We start from the raw sequence: 21,553 nt of genomic DNA, 5'->3' as shown, positions 1-21,553 counted from the left end.
GGATTAAATAGCTATAAAAGAGTGATTTAGTATGCCAAAATACAATAGCCATCATTAACTATTTTGACCGTAGATACTTACGTTATTGACTTGTTGACGTGTTGAATGATGTTGAGGTTCATAAGTCTCACGAAAATGTTTTGAGATTCTAGGAGATGGTGATAAAGACTCGATATTTTCACGTCGATGAATTCCACTTCCGTGTCTTTTTGTGCTATTAGAATCACGTATGTGACGACGTTCATAATTTTTCGAATAACTAATCTCATGTAAATCAGGATTGTCATCCGGATTATGATATCTAGGTTTTGTCTTAGCGAGATAAGTCTTTGAGTGAATATGCTGTTTATCACTTGTGCGATATGTTGATGTTCGTCGAGATTCGTATCTTTCCGAGCCACTACGACTTCTTTCACGGTGAGGTCCATGATGTCTTGAGTGAGACCTATGACTTGGGGATAAATGATGACGTTGTGTTGATTGACGATACCCGTAACTTAAAGTAGCCGAATTATATCGCTTTGACTTTGAAGGTGAACTGACAGATGATTGCGTTCTTTTTAATGAATTATACTTTTCTTCAGGATTAGTTCCGTGACCGCTATCTGTGGCCCGTGTTGGAAGATCAGGTTTGTGATCATGACGTAAATGCATGGATGGCGATCTACTGTTTTGCTCATACCTCTGCCTATGTAACTTATCATGAAAACGTGGGTCATGGGCACGGTGCATTTCATGTTTTCCGGAGCGTATCGGGGATTGGCTACAAGAAGATGAACGCGAAATATGTGAAGAACATCTAGAAGCGGATGACGGTGTCCCTGGAACGGGTTCATAAGTATAGGGACGTGGAATAACTTCAAAGCTTTGTTCTTTGACTGAAGTTGGAGCATCTTGGCGACAATTGTCCCCGCAAATGACAGACTTGGTAGAACGATGAGCCATCCCATCCACCATTGACATTTTTGACGAACCATGAGGTTTGTCGCGATGCTTGTGTTTACGGACAGATTCTTTGATAACTGATTGATCAACATTTACCTCAGAGTTCGCTTCATCGTGTTTGCTACGCTTTTCATGCCTTGTTTCACCCTTCAAGTGTTTTCGTTTTTTTTCACATGTTCGCGCTTGCTTTTGTCAAGTATAATTTCTTTTTCAAACCCTTCTTTATCTGCACTATTCGACTGACTAACATCCGAAGACAGCTTAGGACTGATTATGACTGAGGATTCGTTTCTATTCTTTGCATGTTTTGTTTTCAGAGGTTTCTCTTTACTATTTGAGTGAGTAGTTTGAGAACTTTTTTTTGAATGGTGTTTGGACTTTTTCGTTACTTCCTTAAGTGAACTACAATCGACATATGACTCAGCATCCGCTGGTTTACAAGTCCCTCGTATGGGTGTTTGGTCTTCTGGACAGATAAGCTCCGCTTGTCGGGGCATTTTAGCTTTATTTGGTATCTACAAAGTGATAAGAGACAATATACACATTAACTCATTGGTATTTTCCGAAACCTGTTTGTAAATTAACAGTTGACACACATTATGCAGATAAAAATTCACTGCGTACTTACAGATTACACTAGATATAACTGATTCCACTGACACTAACACTGAAAATCAGTCTCAGACCTAAAGCAGCAGTAAACTTCGAAGACTATATAGTGACAGCAAACGTAAAAATATAATAACTAATTAATCTCAGCCAAGTAACAGAATATTATCCAGATTTCAAACAACCTACTTTCGAGAGGGATATAGATATCTAATCAGGTAATAAAGTGGTGGGTTTGAAACCCATTCCGTCTACTTCGGTTTCAGTCATATACAACGTAGAACCTGACAAACGCGTGTCTATCCAGATTTGAACATCACACTAACACGGCGAGATAAAATTATCATGAAAATCCCTGAGTAGCAGAAGTGGTAACAGTATTGGTTTGAGCGACCGGGTAGTATTACTAGCCCAAACACGTAATGTGGCTCAAAGTCAAGCATACTATGTGAAGATTCACACAGTAAAAGTGAGTTAATAACATAGCTATTCTAAACAAATATAAAATCAGGTAATACAAAAGCCAATAACTTGATTATTCTTCAGTAGAAAACCTGATTTTTCAGGATTAACCGTGAGATTTGACACCTGCTGTAATAAAAGGAAAGAATTGAGATACAATCGAACTTGAGGAGTTGGTCCTGAATAAGTATATTGCCAAAATACGCAAATTCCACGCACAAAAAGAAAATCAGATGGAGTAAGTTTCTATCAAGCATTTTAAGTGACTACTATAGTACATAAATTACATGACTAAAAGGCATCAAAGGATTTCTGCACTGATTATCGGAGTGAGTCTTAAAAGACAGAGTTTTAGTTTCAGTTTGGAAAGGACAGGAGGCTGGGTGGCCTGTGTTAGTCCTGGCAATGGTGATCTCTCAGCTGATCCAACTTCCTTTTGAAAGCGTCAACGGATGGAGCTTCAGTCACATGTTTTATTTATTTATTTAAACACATAAATATTGGTACAAGGAAGCACCAGATAAATATGCGCCTCACAAATCTCATTTGATTTGTATGAGGGCTGTGATACTGCCCAGGTGCCCAGACTGAAGCAGGTGGTTTTCTTAAAGGGCCACACCCGGAGCCTTTGACATGAAGGTCTAGTCCACAAGGCAGTGGAGCATCGTGAGGAGATGCAGTACAATGGTAGCTGGTGACCAACACTAGGTTCATACGCCATTCGTTCCATCAGGATACTGGAGCCCATGTGCACCATTGGTTTGGAATCAAGGTTTTCCAACTCCCCTAGGTGGACTTTCCGTGTCCACCAACCCGGTTAAAGCGCCGGACATTCGTTTTTCGTCCTCTCAATTTCGTAAACAACACCCCAGCCACGAGAAGGCAGTGAGTAGGACTTCCCTGGCAGAAGCTATATATTCGCGTGGCCATGTGAGAGCATTTCGAGAGGGAGAGCGGACTCTCCCCACTCTCGGCCGTACCAGGGCATTTGGGGGCCATGTTGAGGGGGTCACATGTTGAGGTAATGAATTCCAGTTGTCGATGATTTGATGGGAAAGTCGATAGTCAGCTGACAAGTAATTTGTTCTGGGTCTGTGAACTTTCTTAGAGTGTCGTCGTAAATTTTCTATTTTGGATGACAAGAAAAATGAAGGCATATTAACTGTAAGTTTATTGCTAAGTAACTTGAAAACTGACCAAGACCCCTATGGTTCTTCTTTATGACAATGGAAATAGACTTAGTTTAGCCAGTTGATCATACAGAAGCTGAAATATTCTGGGGATCAGCTTGGTTGTGGTTCTTTGATTTTTTTCCAACAACTCACTTTCTTTAAACAGGGGCTAGCCGCTTGTATGTAGTACTCAAGTTTAGGACGCACGGATACTGTATACAAAGTCAACATCGACATGACTAAAGGTCCTACTTATTGACCATAGGGTTCTAAAACCTTTGGCAGCTATTGCAGTAGTAGTAGTGTAGTAGTCTTTAGGTCTTGGCTAAAGACGACTCCTAGGCCATTGTGTGTCTGAATAACAGATAGCTCAATGTTATCTGCCATGTATGTATCTGTACCTTGGTGATCAATATGCATCACAATGCACTTGGAAGCATTTATCGGCAACTTCAAATTCTAGACCGTTCAGATAATTTCTCCAGGTCATTTTAAAGCTCTAAACTATCACATGTACTTCTTATCACTCTTCATATCTTTAAAACGTCAGCATATAACAAAACCGATGATGATAGAAGACTAGGAAGGTCGTTTAAATATAGGAGGGGAAACACTAACCCCAAAACTGTACCCTGAGGCAATCCGCTAAGCACAGTTTCCCAGCTAGATAACTTTAAGTTCACCTGTACTTTCTTGATGTCCAACCAGGAAGTTCTCTATCCACATAAATCAATTGCTAATAATCCGGACATCAAATAACTTTGGTAACAGCCAGTTGTGAGGATCCTTGTCAAAAGCCTTACTGAGGTCAATATAGGCTACATCTATAGATAAATTTTGATCTTTAAGAGCGCACCGACTTTCACGGGCTACTAATAAGTTAGTGAGATATGACTCACTTGTTCTAAAGCCAAGCTGCTTATCAGGAAGAACTCGGTTTTTGTCTAGATACTCAAACTGCTCCTTCCGAATGTTTTTTTTTTTAAAATTTTAATAACCACGCTGGTTAGGCTTACGGGTCGACAGTTCTCAGGTTTGTGCCTCGTACCTGTCTTGAAGACAGGAATTACTATAGTAACTTCTCAGGTTTTTGGTAATCGACCCTGGGTTACACATAGATCATAATATATGCTTAAGGGATTCACGAAAAAATTTGCTAATTCCTTTAGTAACATAGAGTGCATTTCATCAGAATGCATGTGTTTGCATATATCAAGCTCATTAAGCAGACCATAGCCCCCAAATGTCCTGGTACGGCCGAAAGTGGGGAGAGTCCGCTCTCCCTCTCGAAATGCTCTCACATGGCCACGCGAATATATAGCCTCTGCCAGGGAAGTCCTACTCACTGCCTTCTCGTGGCACCGGTGTTGTTTACGAAATTGAGAGGACGAAAAGCGAATGTCCGGCGCTTTAACCGGGTTGGTGGACACGGAAAGTTCACCTAGGGGAGTTGGAAAACCTTGATTCCAAACCAATGGTGCACATGGGCTCCAGTATCCTGAGAGAGCAAATGGCGTATGAATCAATCGTTGCTCCACTGCCTTGTGGGTCAAACCTTTAGGTCAAAGGCTCCGGGTGTGGCCCTTTAAGAAAACCACCTGCTTCGGTTTGGGCACCCGGGTAGTATCCGAGCCCTCACACAAATGAGACTTGTTTGGCGCATTTGTATCTGGTGCCCCATTGTACCAACATTCATGTGACCAAATAAATAGATTTAACAAGGTGACTCCAGAGATATCATGAGACATTAGCTGGTTTAGTCGCTGTTTTATCAACTTGATGTCATACTGAAAACGAGTTTTAGGTTCTGAGCTTTCACTCTCCTTGATCCTATGAAAGACAACTGACCTGTCACTATGATCAGTCGTTAATTTCTGAACTGTTTGTGGGACTGGCTTTTCTTTGGCAACACTATTTTTGATCTGTACCCACTCGCCAACTTTCATAGGAGTAGCGACCACAGTCGCGTCACACACACTGAGGGATCCTGGATGAGTGCATATGGTCTGAGCAGTCAGGTTATTGTTTAACCTGCTAGAAACAGATCCGAACTTTGTGACTACGTTTCCCAGGCTTTTCCTGCTCGCTGCCACTCGGAGGGCAAGGTACAGAAAAAACTTCCTTTCTTGAGCACTTATTTCCAACAATCTTTTTCATAAGCCGTCGTTTATCCATTGGCTCACGTGAGCCAATCGACTCAACCTATTTGAAGTGATTTCACATCAATTTGTGTATCGACCGGGTGATCACTGTTTGATGTGTCTCGATTATGCTCGTTAATACTCCTTTCAGCAGCACTCAGTTTCAGTGGCTTCGTATAGCAAGCTCTTTTCATCCGATTAGCACTGATGACACAACCACACGTAACTATTTTTACCAAACCGTTTGAAAGCTGCAGGCGTTAGATTCGTGCAAACTTTGTGGCACCATCCTTTGCACTCATCACACCACAGGCCACTTCCCACAGGGTAGCAATAGCTCCTAAGTTGAGAATTGGTTTTTCGCATTGATCAGTAATCAACCAGAGATTTACAATTGAATAAAACACAAGAGAACACATAGAGACAGAAACTGATTACCAGAAGGAAAGTGAAAAACCGTTAACTGTTAGGTCCAAAGTACAACAGAGACAAATACACTTTTTTAAAAAGTACAGGTGATAAGTTATTTTCGAGCAAAAACGATACTCTTGATGTTACTTTTGCAGAAATAAATTTAATTCAAAAGAGAACAGTGGTTTTGATGCATATTAAACGATCAAAACTGTAACTTTAACTCAGCGAGGAAGAATACTACTGTACTTTCTAAAGAAGAGGTTACGGTTTTTTAATGCAGATAAGTCAACTCACAGAATACTGATGGATGGGTAACCAGCTGCAAAAGTAATGGAGTGAGGTTGGTTATTAGTCGCATATACCATCCATTCCATTGTATCCTTAAGCTGTATACACGGTCTCATATCGTGTTATCTACTGGAACCTAGTGCTGAATGTGTCTGTTTCCATGACTGACTGAATCATCTAACAGAGGAAAACAAATGAAGAAGCACACTAAAAGAGACTGAGACGGGCCCACTACTAACTAAAGTAATTTGACCTGTAACACGTCCACAAGAGAAAAGTCAAAGGGCTCATCAATACAAATAATGAAAAGAAAGTTCACGGTCAAGTTAGTCTTGATAAAGTACTGCTTTATTTTCTTAGTCGCATAGAAAGACGTAACAACTTACTCTTAAAGGTAAATTAGCAACAGCCTCAGATAGACTATACACATGTAACGCAACGGTTGAACAACCCACTCTATTCTTCAGATGTTTACGGACAAAATATAAAAAAGCTGTCGGTTGACGGACTATCTTACCTAGTAGCAGCGCATAATCGACACTACTAGTTTGGGACTTAAGTTTATTTAACATGCAAGTGGGAAGTAATGGTAAATTCTAATGAAATCCTGCACTGAGTCTTCAGTCTTCAGTATAAAGATAGTGAGTTAGTGAATTTGTGTTCCAGTTCTTGACCACTAAATGGGAAAAACGGAGCCGCACTTTAAGTTCAATAAATCGCGGTTTGTGAACCATCTTGCTATGACATCATCCGCAAACAATGATGTGGGTGACATAAGCAATCGAGGTAATTCATTAACGTAGAGAAGGAAAAGTAGAAGGCCTAAAATAGTGCATCGGGCTACACCACTTTTGACCGGCCTCCATTCAGATAGCGTTCCATTGACCCTCACTCTCTGTCTGCGGTCACATAAGAAGTTTCCTATCCATTCCTGTATAGCACCTGTTATTCCGACTGACTATAGCGTCTTTCTAATCTCTAGAGAGTTGAGCGAGTGAAAGGGACATGTTAAAAGGCGTCACAAGCGGTCTTGAAATAATGTCCACAAACGACAAATATAAATATAAATATTCGATAATTTTAATGTTCGATTATATTTCCTGGAAAAAGATTGGACCAGATTGCCAGGCGGAACATTTGATTTCCTAATTTATTCACTGAGATTTTACAAATACACTCTTCCTCTTTACGTTATCAGAGTTCACGGAGTCCTGCAAACAATGGAGTCGAATATATTAGGACCCCACCGTATGACCCCCAGACACGTGGTACGTGCCGTGACAGCACTTATGACACTGACACATTCTTTGTTATCAGTACCCATTTGACCTGTACAGCCCTTGTCAAACTTTTTGTTAGCTAATGCGAGAGGGCTTCTTGAATGAGTAATGTTTTGCTCGAACAACGAAATATACCAAACCAGTGAGAATTAGGCCTTCAGCACCTTTTATAGGCGATGGGACTTAAGTGGGTGCACATCTTATGGAGCCACTTCTTACACCCATCACATTGCATTCCTTCTTCTACACGGAATAAGTAATATGGCTGTCCACACTTGTGAGCAGAGCCGACTATCTTAAAACTTAAATAAAATGGTAGATAAAATGGATGTGCAAGACAAATCTCAAATCTTGATCAAATAAATCAAGTCAAATAGATCAAGAATGCCTTGATGCAATAAATACACAAAAGCAAGATCAAAACACACAAGTACAATGTCACTTTGGTTGAAATAAATTCAATTACGGTGTAAACAGTAGTTTTGATGCGTAATTTACGGTCAAAACAGTGAATTTAGCACAACGAGTAACAATACTACTGTTCTTCTTATATCGCGCGTTTCGTATACGTTTTTATATAATATGATATTTTTCGTGTTCTCAGATTATTCCATTTATTTATACATTTTATCCTAATTGCCGGAACTAACACCGAAAGCTTATAAGAATTGAGTCTGAGTCTCAAGTCCGCAGCACGCCTTTAGTCACGTTCCAGGGTGCCTCCATCTTAAGCCGATGCACAGTGCCAGAAAATTGGGAGTTGGCTCACATCATACCGAATTTCAAAGGAGGCCGATGCAGCAAATCTTCTTGAAACCGTCAGGTAGCACTTCTCTCAAGACTGTCAAAATTTATGGAATCCCTGATATGCGGCCTACGTGACTGCTTGATATTCATAAACGTCTTTTCATCCCGATCGAACGGTTTCAGTAAGGGTCATTCTTGTACAATCAACCTGCTAACCGTTGTGGACAGATGGGCAACAATCTTTGATCGCAAGGAGGAGGTTGACGTCATATACTATGACTTCTCAATGGATTTCTAAAGGGTTAGTCATATATATCTTATCAACAAGCCCAAACGATCAGATATAATGTCAACACTTACTGACTGGCTTACTTCAAACCTAAGTAGTTGAATTTTCAGGTTCCGGGTAAACTTCGTTTGAGTGTCTACTGGATGCTGTAACTCGAATATTTGCCACAACATATTCGATTCCATTTTACTGCGAATATACTCATTGGTCCTCAGATACCGAACACTTATCTATTAACTATTTCCCATTCTGTTTAACACTCCATTTTGTGCAATTTTACTCGGTGCACCATTCTCAGATATTATTGTCAGATGAGTACTGTTAGCACTCCATAGCCAGTGCAACTCATCCATTTTGTTTGGTAAACTTGAGGAGGCATATGTAGTCAGGTGATCCTTTTGAATTGGAATGCGTAAGCATTCCGTTATACTTGTCTGAATGAACTTTTTATGAGTGGACAGGAAACCTACCTTCAAGGGCTTTTTAGAATGTATGATCAATGACTTCCATTTCTTCTCCTTCTCAGTAGTTCATAGATGGAATGGCCAGTAATAATTTGGTTTGTTGCCTAATATTTGAATAATAAGCAGACGAATGTGTTTGTAAAAGGAGTCTGTTGGTTCAAGATGCTTAAGAGTATCAGACTTAGTTGGAAAGAATGAGAAGGTTACGTTCATTGGTCTGGGTCTGTAATTCCTATCTTTCTTGGCTAGTCACTTGTTGGATCAAGATATTCTTAAGCTTAATGGACTGCCTGGTTAACTTCTACATTAGGATGTTGCAAACCACATTATGGAGGTCCGTGTGTTCTTCGGTCTTTCTCTTTCTCGTTTCACTTCAGGATTCCAGGTTCAAGCTTGCCTCGTGATGAAATCTGATGATTTCCGTAATGTATGTCCTATTCACTCCCAACGTCTTTTCCTAATTTCCTCCTCGGCTGGAAACTGGTTTGTTCTCTCCCACAGTAGGCTGCTGATGATGATTTCCCGTCAACGGACACTGAGTATCTTGAGTAGACAACTGTTTATAAATACTTGTACCTTTTAGATTATGGTTGCAGTAGTTCTCCAAGTTTCAGCTACGTACAGAAGAACTATCTTGATGTTTGTATTGAAGATTCTGACTTTGACATTGGTTGACAGCTGTTTTGAGTTCCGCATGTGCTAGCTTTGCTTTGCCAATCCGTGCCTTTACGTCTACATCAGGTCCTCCTTGTTCACCGATGATGGTGTTCGGGTACGTGAAAGTTTCCACATCTTCCAGGGTTTCGTCATCAAGTGTGATTGGGTTGGTGTTCCTTGTGTTGTATTTCCGGTCTCTGCTTTTTCCCTTGTGTATGTTGAGGCATGCTGCTGCCGAGTGTTTGAATGCACTATATTCCATTCACTGGGAACCCATTATTCCGTCGGTTTGGAGAAGTCATACTGATACAGTAGAAGAGTATTGAAAAATTTCCTCAGACTGATGAAAACCACAGACCTCGGATACTTGGTGATTATATCGTAACGTGGTGGAACATTCTGTTGTCATATGCAATGATGAGATCAACACAATTGTTGCTGCTACAACATGCACTTGTTTGGTTGTTTTCTGATCCTAGTGACTTTCAACCTTTTAAAGGGTTCGTTAATAACCAGAAAACCACGAGCATGCATAACAGTTGTTTTGACAAATGTATGGTGAGTGCACAAATCTTTAAAGTTCTTCATGGTGCATGGTACATACATGTAACATCTGCGCCGTCAGAAGATAATGTAATTATGTGCTTGGATTTCATGTCGTGTTAACTGTCGTTACCAGGCAGGGCGCAAAAAGAAAATCAAATACTTTATGAAACGGTCAAACTTAATATTTATTGCTGCAAATGTTGGTTGTAAGATGTCTTGCATCACTACAGAACATTGTTCATAAAGATGAATGAATAAAGTAAATCTGCGCATCGCTGAATAATAGCTTCAGCAGTGATGTAAATTAAGGTAGGCTATTTTATGATTACTTCACACACAAGGTTTCTGATATGACAAGATAAGAATGTCATGATCTAATTCAATACCTTATCTATTAACTCATTGTAAATTTCGGCCAAGGTGAACTTGGTTCAGTGTGACGTCTTGAAATCAATAGTTCCTTTCATAAGCTACGTTCAACTTGGCAAATGTGACCACTTATTCTGTGTGACAATTATATTGTATTCAGGAGAACCATATATAGTGTATGCTTTTACATCAACTCTATGTATTCTTTCATGTATATGATATCATTGTACAAAAACTGTAAATTCGGCCGTTGCCTCTGTTTATTCTTCTGTTCTGAACCTCATGACTCTGAAATCTGCCGGCTGTGATACCCTGGACCCTGCGGAACTAATTCACTACTCTAAGAAGGTGATACACAACCCCTAGCCTACTTATAAACAAGCACGGGCGACAAATACTTTCAAGTTTAACAATACTGCAGGGCACATAGCGATCTATCAACCAATCAAGATATGATGTGAATCTGAGTCTCATATTTTATTAAGAAATGTGACTCAACAGGGAGTGGTAATATATCCCAATTTGAATGTTAAATATTCGTAGGGCCTCAAGATCTTTCGGAGATCCTTTGTTTATTTAGTGATTGACTATTGCAAAGTTGGGCATAATTTTCACTGAGGATAACGCTTCAAGCTCTAACCTTCATTCCAATTCGCCATTTTCATCCGTCAAGTTTTGATGAGCTACAGTGGGGAAGTGATAGAAGACGTCTTTGAACAAACCGAAATAATCGGAATTAAAGTCCTCTATGAAAATCCCTCTCATATATATATATATATATATATATATATATATATATAACAATGGTCCCCGAAGTAAACAGAAAAAATGTTCAAAAATGCTGGATATTGTTCTGCGAAATGCTAAAGAAAGAGTACATATCTGACAAGACTCAACATCATTGACAGCTAGAAAACGTCACGTTCATTTACAAGTATATTACCAGAAAGACCATAGTCAGACCAACATTCACTTAAAAAGTTCGCTCTCCCATATTCAAAGGCCCGAAATTTTTCGGTTACAGTTGACGGGTTCCCTAAAATAAACCGTTTCATGACCAGTAGTTTCGGATAGACATAATATGACCGACGCCCAATCAAACCAAGTCACAAGAGTTTCCAGACCAATATACTCTACCACTACTACTTAAGTTAATCTAGGTGACACTCGACTCGCCTGATGGGATAACAGCCACCTCATAGTATTAGTATGATGAATCTCACCTCAAAAGTGATTGAGATATGTGAGCGCAATCCCAGACTAACCAGACATTTGAGTAGACCTGATACGAGCTTCTCTAGACATCCGTAGTTGATTGTTGGGCATCTCATTAGAAAGAACTACGACCTAAACTTTTATTTAACCATTTCTGGTGACTGGAGTATGAATGTGAGAACTCTGACAGGGTAATCAAATCCTATTATTCCAAAAGAATCAAGGCAGCCAGACTATTAAGATCTGGTTTGCTACATGGTAATACCTTCGTCAATATTATACACTCTGTATCTGTTTCACTCAAAAACTAAACTTCTACTTACATTCCATGGATTAGCTTAACTGTGTTAACATCGAAAATCTCATCAGTGGAATGTCTCCTAACTAGTTCTAGCTACTACACAGTGATAAATAGGATGCTGTTGATGGTGGGGTCATACTTTGATAGTCGAACTCCCTCAGAGTGCACAGAAATTCACCACCCGGACGTCTTATAATGCAATGTGAAGGGTGCTTGTGGCTCTTGTCTGGCCGGTATGTTCCATAAATCATTAGAAATGTAAGCCTCCTTAGATCGTTTAATTCTCCTAGGTAACAAAGAAGCTCCAAAATGAAATTTCTCAGACCTTTTTGGTTTGGGACCTCAACATTCATAACCTCTTCCTCATAGATAACAATTCTAAATCGATAGATCACAATAAAGCATTAATGAAAGACTTCAACTTGTCATAGAAATGGTTCAATATATCTAGTGAAGATCAAACGGAAATACCTCAAGACTGGATCGCATTTCTAGTTCCTGACTCGTAACACTGTTCCCTTTCGGTTATATTATGCAACGACCTAACCTCCTAGCAAACGTCTAATTAACACGAATTACCCTACCATGATACTCAGGCATTGTGGCCACTTGAGTAAAAGCATAGAACAGATAGAATCTTACAAAAACAAAACCATGTACAATATCAACAAATTAGGGAAGTACAGAGTAATGAAACAGCCACATGAACAAATTCATGGGGTGTTACTGGTCGTGCGATGTTGGTAATACCTGTCCTTGCCTAAATTCAATCATATAACTAGGATGCAAGATGAAAACATTTGGTTAAGAGAATGACTTGTCGCAAATTCAATAAATTTATTCCTATTAAGATTGGGTGATCAGTCAGTGAAAAAGTCTTATCTAATTAAAACAGATGATACTAATTTTAAGAAGGATTTCAGTAATCGCTTCAGTTCGATTTGTATCTGCTAATCTCTCATGAAACCTAATGCATAAAAATAAAGATAAGTAAAAAACAATAATCGTAAATACGAAATTATTTATTTTTTAATGCGCATTGCTAAGATGAGTAGATATCATAAATAATACATTGTAAAAGACGCTTCCAATGTTATTTAAACAAATACTTAATGTTTCTTATTAAATAAAGAAAGCGATTTTTGTGGAATACATGGAGAAATCAGAATAGTTCACAGAATACCATCTACGAAGAATATTAAGTTCAAACGAACCCATTTCACACGTACACATTGTAAGTTGAGAATGATCACAAATGTTAAGTTGAAGAAGAATTAAGCTCATGCTGTGTGTATAAACTAGCTATTGTTTTTGAAAAATAATTTCGAGCTTTATTACGTGATAGTTTCATTGTTGGAGTCAATAAGCCATTGTCTACCGTAAACGCCTCGTCTGTCAAGTAAATTGCCTGGACCTGTCAGTACGAAAATTTCGAAAATATAAATCAGATACATAATTACTTCAGACTACACGAAAAGAGATTTCAACACATTGTTTGTATAATATACGGTAGAAAAAAGCCCCAAGTATTTTTATCTGATAAATAATTTGGACCTCAATTTGAAATGACAGAAAACACATTATTAATTCGAATAGATGCTTTACGTGGTGATGCGTTTTCTATTTTCCAGAAAGATCACTTCAATTCAAAATAGCCATCAATTATGAGCGGTAAAAATATTTCAATAATGAAACCAAATGGCTCGGATACAATACCAAAAGAGATTACCTTCCTAAAATAAATCCAAAACGGCTTTTTTCGTGTCGATCATAAAAGTTACTTTATGCATTAGGCATAAAACCTACGAGTTTTTCAACGCATGAAGATATATTAAAGACTTAGTAAGTATGAAAAATTCTAAAGAAAAATACAAGTAGTGTTCTTTCTGAAACAACGGTTTCAACTGAATAACCTTGAACAAGGATGTTGAAGAAGGAAACATAATAGTTGTAACTTGACAAAGATCAAACAGGACAACACTGTTGGCTTGACTTATTGCTAACAGTGTTGTTTTAACCTACCACAGTGGAACAATACTTAGTTCAAAAAACTTGGACTGAGTTGCAAAGTTTAATCGATTTCTGAATATGTAGCAGCACTCTGATAGGACTGGATTATTAACGTTACGGATACGTGATTATGGCTTGAAATGTTTTTGAAAACTTCATTAATCCATAATGCCTTTCAACTCATTAATCAAATGGAACCAAATCGACATTTCATTATGAGTTATCAGTTTGTACTTTAACGACAGCATTACTTTTGTTGAATCTATTTTTCTTATGGAGTGTATACAATCACCATTGGTAGTGTACTGTAAAGTCAACACATCAGGATTTATCCATCCTTTATAAATTTTATTACTTTGTATCATTGGCAATTTAGTTCAAAATGCTTATTTTTAAGTAACCTACATATGATGCCTCTTAAGAATGTGTAAACTTAAATTTATTATCATTACTATCTAGCAATTTGTGTCAATTTGATTATGCTTGTAAATTGGCATATTATTATTAGAAGTTTTCTAATGTTTTAATATTTTCAAACAGAATATCATACCTAATAGTTTAAATAGTTTCAACAAATACCTTAAACTTCTTTATAAGAAAATTATTAAATCAAACAACCAAAGATTGGTTATAAGTACGGACTGATGGTCTGAACGATAAAAACTACTATAGTAAGAAGACTACTAGATGTATCTCATTTGATAAATATGTATGTAATGATATAAAAAATTTTCATAGAAAACATAACTTTCAACCAGTGAGATGATTGAAGTTTGTACCGAGAGTATATCTGAATCTATTGACTAAACAAAAATTATTTAATAAGCATAAATAATTATTAGTTGTATGCATATCATACCATTAACCTTTAGTAAGTAAAATTAAAGTATTTTTCAATGACAAAATCACCTCATTATAAATGATAACAATGTAATTATGAAAGTAACAAAAAAAAAGAGTAAACCTTCTGTACAATGAGACTGTGTGAAGAAATAAACTATAACTGCTAAGGTTATTTATAGTTCAATATTAAAAAAAATAATTAATTACATTGAACACTAAAAGTAAATAGAAACAATTCTTAATTAGTATCATTACATATATCTTTATGCTCTATGGTTGTCATACAATGGGACAAAAAACTTAAACAAAGCATGAATCCGAAGTAGTAAACATAAGCAAACATTAATAGTCTATGTATATAATTATGAATAATAGACTGTTTGCTGTTAAGATAATTAGGTACAATAATTGACACCATTCTATTTAGTAATTTATTTTAAAACTTTATCGGTAATGAAAATAGACTGATAAAACTTTCTTTTTATATATAGAAATGTTTTACATTTACAATTATGTACGCTTAGATTGTTTTCTTTATTGACTAACAAGAAAATGGTTAGATTACTTGGAAGTTTAATTAGTATACGGAAAACAATATCACTATTGACCTTGGAAATTTTGGTTTGATCAAGTAAACTAAACTAGGAAGTAAATTTAAACTATGATATCGCCTGATTATAGAAGAAACAAAAAAGTACTAAAATATAAATGTAACAAAAGAACGAAAACAGTATTTTTCTGTATAAAACAATAGGAAAGAAACAACTGACAAATCTATTTAGTTAAAGAATAAAAGGAAGTTTGTGTAGATTCTTGAATTTTATAGTTTACATTATGAGCTGATCTTGGTTAAATAACCGATGAAAAACATAAAGCACTGGACAACCAATTTCTGCGTAGTATGAGACCATTCAACGGTGAGCATCCACGACCTTAATGGAGATCGAACTCATAACTTACAGAGATTACTGATTCGGTATCTATAGGCTTACAGTTCTAACTTCAATTAATTAGCGAAACCATGTGAGAAAGCAATATATAGTCATTAATATAATGTATAACGTTAACGAGCACTTGATAGCACATATTTCTTCAATTTTAAATGTATTATAATACAAAAATTCAAAGTGACAAAAACATCATTAAAACTATAGTTGAGGAGTATTGACAGTTATGATTTTCTAACATTTACATGACCAACGAAGGAAGTTTATAACTTCATGTACAGTTAGTTCCATTGGTTGCCAATTCTACGAATCAACATTATGTTTCAACTTCATTTATATATTCAGTAAGGTCAGTATTGCCCATTTTGATGAGGGATAAATTCACATGAGTGAGTTATTTCAACTAATGCAAATTCATAATCTCATTGACTAATCTACTTATTTCTGATTTAACCCGAGGTCAGTTATACATTATAAATACTAACTTTTTTTGTTTGTTTGTCGACTGGTACAAAAAATACATAAATAAGAAATTACGATTACAACTTTTAAATCATTCGTTACAAACCTTTTCGAAACCCTTCAAAAGTTTTTGTGTTGCTACAGCATTCATTTTTTCCAAAACAAATTTATTGACAGTTTCGTTTCGGCAAAGTTCAGAATCCGAAAGTTTTTTATGATTTTGCAGTATCTTACCATTGCTTAGAGAGGAACGCAATTCAGTAAAATCTGGAACTACTACTGCAACTGGATAATTCTTTTGACTGTTACCATCTATAAATATTTGACTTATTAATCTGCAGTACTGATAAACCATTTCTATTTTTTCAGGTGCAATATATTCACCTTGAGCTAATTTGAATATACTCTTTACACGGTCCACGATTTTGAGTGAACCTTCCTGTTATAAAATAAATAAATACATATTTATGTTAATGAAGTAAATGACTGAATCAGATTAAAATAATTTTAGATAGATTCTGTGAATTTAGGATTTCATATTAGCCAAATTAACACAAGGATCTATAGCTTACTTCTTGACAGAAAATAGATCATAATTCAACGAGAGTGTTTCGATTCTATAATCTATCAGAAAATTAGTTTCTCAGTATTTAAAAATTCTTAACCATCAGTCAAAATATCACTTATACAGGAAAGTAGTTAGCAAATTCAACTCAATGACTATATAGGTTATTGAAAATTCGTAGCCTCATCTTTGTAGTTAAATGCTGAGAGGTGAAACAAACATGAATTTTGAACATTTTAACTGGTGAAATTTTAAAATGGCTTCAAATTAAGACCATTAACAAACGAAGTTAAGGGTAGAAAACGTCGTCATCAAATGAAAGGTGAAAAATAATCTTTTTATCACCACATCCGGCTGGAATCCAGTATACTGATGATTCCGATACACCACAAAATTATAAGGACTGCCTTCAAAAGAAAATAAATTTCAGTTAGTGTCGACACACACTGTAGTAAAAATAAATACAGCAAGTAACTTTTCTGAAAAGCAATTTCTCATCTCATTTGGACAATTGTTAGTAATCTCAACAAATATCCTTCGGTAAAGACTCTAAGAACCTAGAAAATATTGAAAACGATTTATTTAATCAACACTGAATAGAAACCCTACAAACAAATCTAGAAAAATGTGGGATTATGTTTCATATTTTGATTGGATAATTTCTAGTAACAGGAATAGTAAATTCGTAAAATCCTAATGAAGTATAAAATTACATTTCCGACGTTTTGTGACTTGGTGTAAGTCACTTTTGAGAGGACATAACCATCCCTTTTTTAGTGTTCAAATAAACGTGCAATAAACTGGCATTTTTGAGCATTCTTGAGTTCATTTAACTTATCAATGCTGCACATAAGAGTAGAATTTTCACTTGTGGTTTTAATTTAAAACATCTAAAGCTATTTGTATGCACATCTCACTTCACTAGCAACCATACAAATATTTTTAGACCTACTCATCAACAAAGCAAATATCACATTTCTTTACACCCACTAACATACACATAAATACAAGCAAGTAAATCTTACGTTGACTTAATTGATTAGAATTATTTTAATCTGAACTGCGCTAAAAGTATGCTGCTTTGTCCTTTTTGCGTGTGTACTATCTAATCCAGTTGTTTATTTATTCACTGAAAAATTGATTTACACTAAGTTACAAAAAGTTACTGATGTTGGTGCTATGTTTATTGTGCTTCCAGAAGTTTCTAGAGGATCGAAATTATCTGAAAGCCTGTAAATGAATTTTCTGTACGCAGATTAGCATAAGAGTACAGCTTTTACTCATATTTCACACTTGTTTAAGTGTAGAAGTAAGCTAAGGATATTGGAAGCGTCTAGTGAGTAAATAAATAAGCGTTAAATTAGAAGACTTATCACCAATCAAAGGATTAAACCATAAAGTAAATAGGTAAGTGTCCCCGAATTTATGATTAGCCAACTTATAAAATGTTTTATATGAAGTAGCTTTCATAAATCTACGATGAATAATGTATTCAGCTGCATTAGTCCACAAAACATTAGATGATATTGATTAATGAATAAACGGACAAAGATATATCAAAAAGTATTATTAGACTTACTTCAGTCCATTCACCAATATCCCCAGTATGAATCCAACCATCACTATCAATAAGTTCGGCAGTTTTTACCGGATCCTTAAAATAACCTTTGCTGCACTGGTCGCCTCTGGCACATATCTAAAAAGACAAATGATGACGCAATTGTGTTCTTTTAAAAATTTAAAACGAATAAACTTTTTTTCGGTTTGCATTTCTAACTGACATTAGCTATAAGTCCGTAACGTGCTGTGGAGTCCTTAACTAAAAAAATTGCAGTCCAGAGTATCATACTTTGTATTTCTGAAGATTCACTTAACGAATTGACTTGTTACAATAAATATGTATAAACTTCAATATTTACAACATATTATGGACCTAAACAGAAATTTCTAATTTACAATGAGGTTATTGATGAAAATATGAATGCTAATGAGTTGATAAACACTTGCATTCAATTTTGCACTTCAAAAAATACTGAACACATAATTTTGCTAAGTTAGTTAATGATATAATTAATCATCAATAAGTAAATAATAACACATCAAATTACAATCAAAATATTAAACAACAGTTTAAAGATTCTAAAAGTATCTGTAAACAAAGAATATTTGGTCACACAATATTTTTATTTGAATGACTTCATCACTAGAGCCTTTACAGTCATAAATCCATGATTATGACAATTACAATAGTTAAAGTATAGGATACATAAATAAGTGAGAAAAGAGCCGCAGGTAAGTAATCTGGGTCTGATGATTTGTGGCGCTTCGAGAGTTGGAGGTCGACACGGACTTTTACCTCGTTAGTTGGATCAGCCGTCACTGACTATGGAAGACGGGACAGTCTGATCGATGTCGCCAGGGCAGAAAACCAGTTGAACTGTCCCAGAAAGAACTCTGCCCGTTGTCCAAGGTGTCTGTAAATGTTGTTGATTAGCAGCCCATCAATTTCACAGACCGCTGCAATTACACCAGACATTTTGCTGTCAGTGTCTGGGATAAGTTGAAAGAGTTTCTGGTGGTTACAAAATACAACTGCTGCTTCCAACTCGTTAGCAAGCTCCGACCGCAAGGCTTTTCAGTCCTTACGCATACTTTATCTAGCCCCCAAATGCCCTGGTACGACCGAGAGTATATATGAGCCGCCCACCCTCTCGAAATGCTCTCACATGACCACGCGTATATAGCCTCTGCCATGGAAGTCCTACTCACTGCCTTTTTCAGAGCGAAGTGTTGTCTACGAAGTTGAGAGGACGAAAAACGAATAACCGGCGCTTTAACCGGGTTGATGGACACAGTGAGTCCAACTAGGGGAGTTGGAAAACCCTGATTCCAAACTAATAGTGCACATGGGCTCCAGTACTCTGAGAGAACAAATGGAGTATGAACCAATTATTGGTCACCGGCTACCATTGTACTGCATCTCCTCACGATGCTCCACTGCCTTGTGGATTAGACCTTTAGGTCAAAGGCTCCGGGTGTGGCCCTTTAAGTAAACCACCTGCTTCGGTTCGGGCACCCGGGCAGTATCACAGCTCACACACAAATAAATGAAATGAAGATATCTACTTAAAATACTATTCACGTTCCTATTAAAAGCCAGACAACTCACACTATTATTATTATTATTATTATTATTATTATTATTATTATTATTATTATTTACCACGTCACTTATTGACCCCCTTTTATTTGCAATGGTGGAAACTCTGTTCTTCCCAAACGATCTCCAATCACTGTCTGGTTGAAAGTGAATGCTACCACAGAATACGAATACTGAAACAGTCTTTCTGAAACCACGTACGCCGTTCAAACTGACTTCCTTCAGTGTTCGCACACTAATGCAGATCAGACAACAGATAGGGCTGCCTATGTCCTTAGAAAGTCTTAATGTTGACGTTTGTTGCACGACGCCATGAAAATGGCGAGTAAAGTCGCTTGCGGCTTCGCGAAACGTCCCGCTTACAAGCACTGGGTTTCTTCTGGCTCCTTAAAACTGATCGAACCATGTCAGTCTACTAAGGAGTGACCGTGAGTTTGACCACAAACGAAGGCTGTTACGTAATGAAATTGGGCAAAGCTTGTGTAGGGACCGAGAAGCCTGGTGGTTGGAGCGTGCTAATGAGCTGCAAGTAGCAGCTGCATCTGGTCACTGAGTTCTGGAAACAGCTCTGATGGATGTAAGTAATGGCGGTGTGAATCTGTTGCCTGGAGAAAGACTTCTTGACCTTGAGTATGCGGATGATATTGTCTTACTGTGCGAAAATGCCCAAGCCATGCAATCCGCACTTAATCAGTTGGCAATCAGTGTCCGCAGGTACGGCATATGCTTTGCACCCTCCAAGTGCAAAGTACTCCTACAAGACTGGCAGGATTCTATTCCTGTACTCATCCTGGATGGTGAGCAGATTGAAGTAGTTGAGAAGTTCGTGTATTTAGGTAGCTGGATAAGTGCTGGTGGTGGCGTGAGTGATGAGATCGATGCACGTATGGTGAAAGCCAGAGCGGCTTATGCTAATTTGGGCCATCTTTGGCACCTTCGTGATGTCAGTCTGGCTGTAAAAGGTCGGATCTACAACGCATCGGTGAGAGCAGTTTTGCTCTATGTGTTCAGTCGGCTTCCGGAGAACTCTAACAGAGCCTCCAGAGGCTCATAAAGAGCCCCAGCCAATCAGAATACGATGGAACATTCTAGAGTTCCAACGTGGCGTGATACCATTGGTCGGTATCATAATATGTCGTTAATGGATTGGCTAACATCTATAAATACCTATGATTTTCTGTAACAAGATTGAACCCTGTAGTAAAGTGCTTCCCATACACTTTGTGCCTTTTCTCTGGTCTTTAAGTCGCGGAGTAGTTCTAGCTCGGGGATGCGGAACTAGCTTAGAGAAGCGAATATAGCGTTCACAATCGTCCAGACGTAACACTATGCTTGTGAACCCTGGCCTCTCAGAGTTGAAGATGTTAGACGTCTCTCTGTGTTCGATTATAGCTGTCTCCGAAGGATTTTTGACACCCAGTGGCAACACTATGTTAGTAATGCAGAGGTTCAGCATCGTGTGTTCGGACGCAGAGACGATAATCCAAGCGGTGTCACCATCTTGAAACATTGACTTCGGTGGCTTGGACATGTTCTAGGAATGTAGTCCCAGAGAATTCCACGTCGCGCATTATTTGTCGACGCTGGGACTTGTTGGGAGAAGCGGAGAGGTGGTCAGTGTATGACATGGTGTCGTGGCATGAAAGAAAGCTGCAAAGGGCTGGCTT

General features: G+C 37.4%; 1 protein-coding gene across 1 annotated transcript in view; it reads right to left on the bottom strand.

Annotated features, from left to right (window-relative positions):
- Positions 1-54: 54 nt before the first annotated feature.
- The window catches only part of Smp_198870 (long-chain-fatty-acid--CoA ligase), a gene marked incomplete at both ends in the record, with an annotated part of 48,493 nt that continues 26,994 nt past the window's right edge, over positions 55-21,553 (bottom strand). Inside the window, 4 exons of the mRNA XM_018790242.1 lie at positions 55-1,092; positions 1,119-1,460; positions 16,268-16,600; positions 18,306-18,422. Of these exons, the coding sequence (XP_018646408.1) occupies positions 55-1,092; positions 1,119-1,460; positions 16,268-16,600; positions 18,306-18,422 (1,830 nt within the window). The remainder of the gene's footprint in view (positions 1,093-1,118; positions 1,461-16,267; positions 16,601-18,305; positions 18,423-21,553) is intronic.

Source organism: Schistosoma mansoni, assembly GCF_000237925.1.
Source record: "Schistosoma mansoni, WGS project CABG00000000 data, supercontig 0126, strain Puerto Rico, whole genome shotgun sequence".
Lineage (NCBI taxonomy): Eukaryota > Metazoa > Platyhelminthes > Trematoda > Strigeidida > Schistosomatidae > Schistosoma > Schistosoma mansoni.
This window is presented reverse-complemented; position numbering and strand designations above follow the sequence as displayed.